General features: G+C 35.6%; 1 protein-coding gene across 3 annotated transcripts in view; it reads left to right on the top strand.

The window, feature by feature from the left end:
- Window positions 1-7944, top strand: part of LOC106873895 (kinesin-II 95 kDa subunit) — an 82359-nt gene that overhangs the window by 37346 nt on the left and 37069 nt on the right. For all 3 annotated transcript variants that reach the window (XM_052969706.1, XM_014921421.2, XM_014921422.2), the window contains exons 8-10: window positions 3130-3209; window positions 6002-6071; window positions 7720-7812. In XM_052969706.1, coding sequence (XP_052825666.1) covers window positions 3130-3209; window positions 6002-6071; window positions 7720-7812 — 243 coding nt within the window. The remainder of the gene's footprint in view (window positions 1-3129; window positions 3210-6001; window positions 6072-7719; window positions 7813-7944) is intronic.

Below are 7944 nucleotides of genomic sequence, written 5' to 3' on the forward strand. Positions count from 1 at the left end.
AATAAGTACTAGGCTTCCAAAGAATAAGTCCTGGGGCCGATTTGCTCAACTAAAAGGTGGTGCTCAGGCATGGCCGCAGTCAAATGACTGAAACCAGTAAAAGAGTAATAGAGTATGAAACTCCCCACCACTACAAAAAAGAAATTTAGAAATAATTTCATTTGTTAAATTAAGAAAATGTTTTTTGTGCAGTCCAACCCAATACTAGTAATATTTAGTTTTGAGGTTGTTTGTTTTCTCTTTCTATTTGTAATATCTACTGTGTTTAACTAATTATATAATATAGATGGAGATATAATTATATTAGCAGTGTTAAATGAATTAAAATCTCTATGAGATACGAAGTTAGAATGGCAGCAAAAGTATTTACTAGTATTTACTTCTATATATTGCTGGCAGGGAAATGTGTCACTGTTATCTCTGGCAGTAAAGTGTCCACAGTATAGTTCTGACAGAACATCCATGTTTAAGTGGGGATAAATATTACTTCTTGATATTAATACAGCTTCTGTCACTAATATATATTATTTACTAGTTATGATGTGTAATGTGAACCAGTTGACTGGAAGCCGAGTCATAACAAAAATGATGGAAATGACTCACAACAAAACAGTAAAAAAATATCATAATCATCTCAACTTACCATGAAATGCTTTTGCTTATCTTCCAGCTCAACAACAACAGCAACAAAGTTTGTTGTATGTCTGTAAAAATAGCCCTAAAACACAGCATGGTTTTTAACACCACCATTAGATATTTGGGTCTCTTAAGTAGTATTCATTATGTTGTAAGCATTCAAACCAGGCCCATTTGTTCCTCTGCCCACATTTTTAACCTAGATTTTGGCTGCATCAATATTACCTACTTGGGGTGAGCTGAAAGGTCCTTAGCATATGGTCATGCCCCTCGTTTCATAATAAACTGATTTAAAAGGACAGATGCTAATAAAATTTTATAGTTTTCCTTTTTTTTTTTAATCTGGAATAGAATTTTGGTAGGGAGTTAGTTTCAGAGGAGAGGTTGTGTCCGTGCTCTTCACAAGCCCTCTGAGATCAGTGAGATTAACACAATTAATATTCCTATAAAATAGTTGCTAGTCAGTAGCTATAGAAAAATGTGTGCAGAGAGAGAATTCCTGAGGGTGAGCATTCTGAGGAGGAGGGGTTGAGTATAAGTGCTACAATGGGCCTGATGGTGAGAGGCAAGTCACAGTAAGGTTTACTTGTATGAGCAATATTTGGGATTTAAGTATATTTCTCGACACAAAAGAAAATGAGGACCAGTGCATGTTGAAAAGTGTTTGGCATTAAGAAGGGCACCCAGCTGTAAAAACCATGCCAAAGCAGACACTGGAGCCTGATGCAGGATCTGATAGGCCCATCGGATCCTGTAAAACCTCCCAACCCAAGTCAGCATGGGATATCATCATCATCATTATAATTTGCATATGTTATTCCATGCTGGCATGGATTGGATAATTTGGCAGGAGCTGTGAAGGGCAGGGGCTGCACCAGGCTCCATTGTCTGTTCTGGCATGGTTTCTAGAGCTGGATGCCCTTCCTAACACCAAGCACTTCACAGAGTACACTGGGTGCTTTGTATGTGGAACCAGCAACAGTGCTTCTAAGATGGCACTAGCACCAGTGCTTTTAACATGGCACCAGCACCGATATCAATTCTGCTATGGTGGATGGATTGATGATGATGATTTCAGTAAAAAAATTGTCTTTGAATGTGTGGTTATGTATGACAGCTGTTTTTCCTGTGAGGCTAGGTTTGGCTGCTGCTTCAAATTTTGATATGTATTTGATAATGCAGGCATGGCTGTATGGTTAAGAAGTTTGCTTCTCATATAGTGGTTTCATGTTCAGTCCCACTGCATGGCACCTTGAGCAAATTTCTCTAAAACCTTGTGAGTGGGATTAGATTGAAACTGAAAGAAACCCATCATGTGTATATATATATATGTGTGTATGTATTTGTACCTCCTTGTCTTGACATTGGCCAATAGTTATTAACTAGTGTCACTGTTATGCAAGCAGTGTCATTCATTTCAAATATGCCATGAGAACATGTCTGTTCATGGAGATATACTACCTTGCTTAGAAACGTGAGAATTGGCAAGAGGAAATGCATCCAGCAGTAAAATCTTCCTCACCTCATTGAATTCCATCTGATCCATGTGAGCATGGAAAAGTGGACATTAAAACGATAATGACAATGATTTGAATCTTGAGAGCTATTTCTTTTCATACATTCATACACTCACACATACACACATCATATGTAGGAAAAGGTGGTAGGGTCAGATATGACATTATTGGGCCTCATATATCAGATAATACCTATCTTAAACATTTTGGAATGTGGTATATTGCAATACACCACATTTTTAATATGGCAAAATAGCTGCTTTTGTGGTGGTAGAATAATAGTGTTGGTGTTGTTATCACTATTGTTGTCTTCTTTTAAAGAAAGTTTGATTAATCAAGGATAAATATGTGATTCTAATATATAACATCGATGAGGATTTGCATATTTATTCTTAATACATTTAAATTTGCCCGAATGTATTAATAAGTATGAAAATTCAGATCTTGATGTATACAGCACAAACAATGATCTTTTTTTATCAATATGTAGGAGTGGCTGTGTGGTAAGTAGCTTGCTTACCAACCACATGGTCCCGGGTTCAGTCCCACTGCATGGCATCTTGGGCAAGTGTCTTCTACTCTAGCCTCGGGATGACCAAAGCCTTGTGAGTGGATTTGGAAGCCCGCCGTATATATGTATATATATATATGTATGTGTATATGTGTTTGTGTGTCTGTGTTTGTCCCCCCAACATTGCTTGACAACCGATGCTGGTGTGTTTGCGTCCCCGTAACTTAGCGGTTCGGCAAAAGAGACCGATAGAATAAGTACTAGGCTTACAAAGAATAAGTCCTGGGGTCGATTTGCTCGACTAAATGCGGTGCTCCAGCATGGCCACAGTCAAAAGACTGAAACAAGTAAAAGAGTATGTAACTTAGTTTTAGAACTACAGCTGAAAGTATGTCTTTATCAATTGCCATATTAAATATTGGATGAAATGATTAATATGTTCATTTATTTTGGTTTTAATTACAGGATTTGTCTTCGTTTGTAACCAAAAGTGCAAAGGAAATTGAACATGTGATGAATGTTGGTAACCAGAATCGTGCTGTTGGGTATGTTCTCTGTCAAATTTCTTTAATAATTCATTGTAATGACAAAAATAGTGAAGGAAAGACTTAGTCTTTAGGCCATTAATCTCACAGCTTATTCCCATATTTTTAATAAGATGTAATGAGAGCTTGCAATACATATACTAGATATATGCTAAAGTCACTTGTTAATCCAGTTACAAACCACAGAGGTCTATTTATTTGCTATATTGCTTAACATATTAGAAACACATCTAATCCATCTCTCCACTGGATGCTAGCCTTTTGCCACTAACTTTTCTTTGACAGCCTGGTATCTGTTATTTTGCCTCAGTTTCAGCCCTGATCATCCAACAGATCTATGATGAAAAACGTTCCAGCCCTTTTTGTATTCATAATGAATCCAGGTTACCATTATCCAATTTCTCCTTCCTTTTTTCCAAGAAGGCAGAGTGTGATCAGAAAGACATTTAGATGTTATTTCTAACAAGACAAGTGGTCGTTTAGAAAATTATTTAATATATTGTTTAGCCCAAGTTGTCCCCCAAAGCAAGGAAACTACAAACATCATGTATTCCATCTGTGACCAGCTAATTTTAATTTTAATTTTTCTAGACAGAGTATCTACAACCACATCACTGAATATGTCCTTTTATTTTTACGATAGCGATTTGAGGGAGATCTGACTGCTTTTTCTAGCTGGTCAAGCATCAATGTAGAGGCTCTCATTAACTCACTCTTCTATCTGTTCTCCAACTAAATAAACTGGGACAAGCACACTTTAATGTCATGCCACAAGATTCTAGTGGAATGTTAGCCTGTGACCTATGATCTAGCTGTCCTATATCTTATCACTGCCATTTCACCCTTTGCACTAACTCTGTCAAGTACTGTACCTGTTTAATTAATACCTGTCTCTTATCTAACCTAGCAACTGGTTGGCATGCCAACTTCTTGCTTCTTATTAGGCAGTGATCCCTAGATTTCAGCAACTTTGACTATAGAATGATTACCTCAATAAGTTCATTTGAGATATGATCAACAATACCTGTAGCAATAACTCATCAACAATAACTGTAGCAAGCAATCAGTCTGAAAGCCTTCCCCTTACAATGTGTAACACACTTTTTGTCCTTGGGTAACAACTGTTATTTCCTATTTGCTTACCCCTTGAAAGTATGAAAAATGACTAATATTTCCTTCAAACTTTGCTTTTGTTACATTTATTCAAACTACAAAGACTCCCTCTCAACACATGGCTATGATGCCCCCACTCCTCTACTCCTGCTCATCATTAAAGATATACATATTGTCCACCACTAAGGGACATGCCCAAGTAGTTAAGGTTGAGCAACTGACAAGCAGTTATGTGGTACTGAGCAGAATATTTGCTATAATGATATTTCTGCTTCAGCAACTCAGTACTGGATGTCTGAAATGTAATGAAAAATAGGTCAGTTTCAAAACATTGATGTCCAGGTCACAAAAGCAAAGTCTAAAGGAAATAGTAGTTATTTTCTTTGATTTCTAGTTAGAAGTAAATAGGAAATATCACTTATTGACCAAAGACAAAAAAAAATTCTGTTACTTTACAAATTATCAAAGTCTGCTTTAGTATCCATTGAACTCTTTCACATATTTCTAGTAAAATTGTCATTTGTTAACTCTTTAAACTTGAGATGCTGTTACAGTGTTTAGCCTCATTCTATTCATTTATAAACAATCAAGGAATTATGTCTCTTGTGTTTGATGGCTTCATTTCTCTGAGATTGAGTAGGTTCTTGTAAATAACCAAATGTGAATAGCTTGCTAGCATGGGTTAGGTGAATATCTTACTGATGCATTGTTTTGTTGTTGGGTGTCCTTTCTGTTGCTAACACTTAGCTGTTTTCCAAGTAAGAGGTCTCTTATTCCACAAATGTATGATTTCATGACAGACGTAACAACATCACCACTCATAGGTCACAACTTTTGTGGAAGCAAGAGCAAATGTAAACACACACATAAATGTGCACACATGCAAGCATACATAAATATATACACATGTACACGACAGTCTACTATCAGTTTCTGTCCATCAAAACCACTTACAAGGTTTTGATTGGTCCACTGCTATAGCAGAAGACACATCCTCCAGGGCACTATATATTAAACAGGAGGTGAGACAACAGAACGTTGTCATTAATGACAGCTGATCCAAATGTCACAAACTTGTTTACACAAAGGTGCTACATAGAAGATATAAATTTTTTAAAAATAAGAAACAAGCTAAAGAAATTCTTTGTTACACATAGCTTCCCATTGTTGTATACTTATCGGGGTTATTTCAAAGCTCATTTTCTGGTTAAGGCCACCATAGTGGCATAGAAATAAATGTCAGTTGAAGATGTTTGCTTAGATGTGAGAAAGATGTATTATATGTTTCTTATGATTATTAAATGAGTGGTGGCAGCTGTGGAACTGGTGGTGGCTGCATCAGTAATTTTACTTTATTTACATTTAGCACTTAGGTTCTCCAGTTCAAAGAACATCAGACTGCCATAGCTCTTCATTCAATAATTTGAGTTTAGAAAACAAAATTGACATGAATTTAATGCATCCAGAGCTCAAATCAATTGAATAATGTAATGAAATCAGAGTTACAAGTGTTTAATTAATAAATTTAAAAAAATGAAAATGTCATTTAATTTTTTATTTTTATTTATTAATTTTTTTTTATTTCATGAATGCAATGTAGCTTAAATTATATTTTTTGCAAATATACTTTCAATACTGACTTTACAAAAACAGTTAGCCATTGATATCTATTTATCCAGCGCGACAAACATGAATGAGCACAGTTCCCGGTCACATGCCATTTTTATTATCACTATAGAATGCAGTGAGGTAAATACATTTGAATATCTGCATGTACACACTCATATGTGTATGTACACACATGCACACATGCATACACACATACTTGATATTTACTTGTATATATGTTGTGATTCTATATGTACATTTAATACAATGTGTAGTTGATTGCATCATGAAACTCCAAGGGACTCATGAAAACCAGAGTTTAGCTGCAATTTTAAAGCATTGAGGATGAGAAATCAATTGTTTTCTTCAATAAAGTGTAAACCTGTTACAGGGGACATTCTCATTATTTTCTGCCATGTTCAAGAGTCAGGCTGACTGAGATGCATGGAAGTGGACTTGATCTCGGCGTACAAGCTCATTGTCCATCCAGTATGATATCCACTCTGATGAGTGGAGTCTATGCCGTTTTAACTCATAACACATTAGTGAAAAAGAAAATCTCACAAGAGACAACCAAGAGAAGAGGAAGAAGCAAGCACATAACCATTTCAGAGTAAATATCAATGTTATATGTTGATTCTTCTTAAAGCGGCGAGCCGGCAGAATTGTTAGCATGTCAGGTCAAATGCTTAGCAGCATGTCATCTGTCTTTGTTTTGAGTTCAAATTCTGCCGAGGTTGACCTTGTCTTTTATCCTTTCGGGGTCAATAAAATAAGTACCAGTTGAATACTGGGCATGATATAATCGACTTTTCCCCTCCCCCAAAAAAATTGCTGGCCTTGTGCCAAAATTTGAAAGCATTATATTTAGACTTCTTATTGACCAGACTGTCAGATGTCCTTATATATTGCAGGTGGCAATGTGCTTCCATTCTCCTCTTGATTGGCTGTTCTCTCTCATTTGAGCCCTAATTAGATGACTATGTCTTCTGTCCATCATCTCAGACATCTTCTAAGTAATCTTTTCCAGTCTCTTGGATAGTGCTTGAAAACTGCACAGGTCCACCTCTTGTCTGTGAACCTTGTAACATATTATGATTGATATTTAGTAATTAATTCTATTAACTATTAGAGGTGAGATTGTTTTGAAAATTTGAACATTTGCATTTGAGTAATTGGGATGAGTTTTTCATAGAGACCAGAGGCAAGAGGCACAATGCTGTGTTTGTTTCAAAACATAAGCTCATAACTTTACAGTCAGTAATCTAATACTTTAATTTTACAGCTGGCTAACTAACATTCTGTTATAGTATAATACTAACACTTTGCTTTAATATAATACTAACTGAATTAACATGATGCTGCAACTTAACTTTAAGCTTGAATTTCCTTCATAATTACTTTAGTTGCCATTTAGAAATTATCTCCCTTCCTTGCTTAATTTGTCTGATTTCAAATGTTTGAGCCTATTACTTGAATTTCCATAACCCGAAATGGATTATTAGCCCCGTTGTCTTTACATTGGGTCCAAGTGATTGTAAGACCATTATTTGTGGGTGGAGTTAAATCAGAGGTAGCTATTAAATGTGTGAAACATGTTGTTTATTAATTTGTTTGGTATCATACTGAAATGTTTAGACTATTCTTTCTGTTGGTAAAAATAATGTATTCCTCTTTGTAAAGTTTTTTTTTTTTTTTTTGTTACTACCTGCTGACACAAACACCTGTTAGCTTCCTTAAACATCTATTGATTCACTTCATAGTTAATTTGGTTTTCTTTTCTCTGAAGATGGGTGTTGATGGAGAGAATCATATTCGTGTTGGTAAACTGAATCTGGTCGACTTAGCTGGTAGTGAACGACAAACTAAAACTGGTTCTACGGTAAGTGTAAAGTTTTGCATTTATTTGAAAGAGTTCAAGGATGGGGAAATAGGGATTTACCTTCTTCCCTTGACCAAGTTTATGAAAACTATGATTCATTTTGTAAACTGAAAATTAAGGTGATGGGAGTAA

The sequence above is a fragment of the Octopus bimaculoides genome, chromosome 7 (assembly GCF_001194135.2).
Source record: "Octopus bimaculoides isolate UCB-OBI-ISO-001 chromosome 7, ASM119413v2, whole genome shotgun sequence".
NCBI classification, from domain to species: domain Eukaryota; kingdom Metazoa; phylum Mollusca; class Cephalopoda; order Octopoda; family Octopodidae; genus Octopus; species Octopus bimaculoides.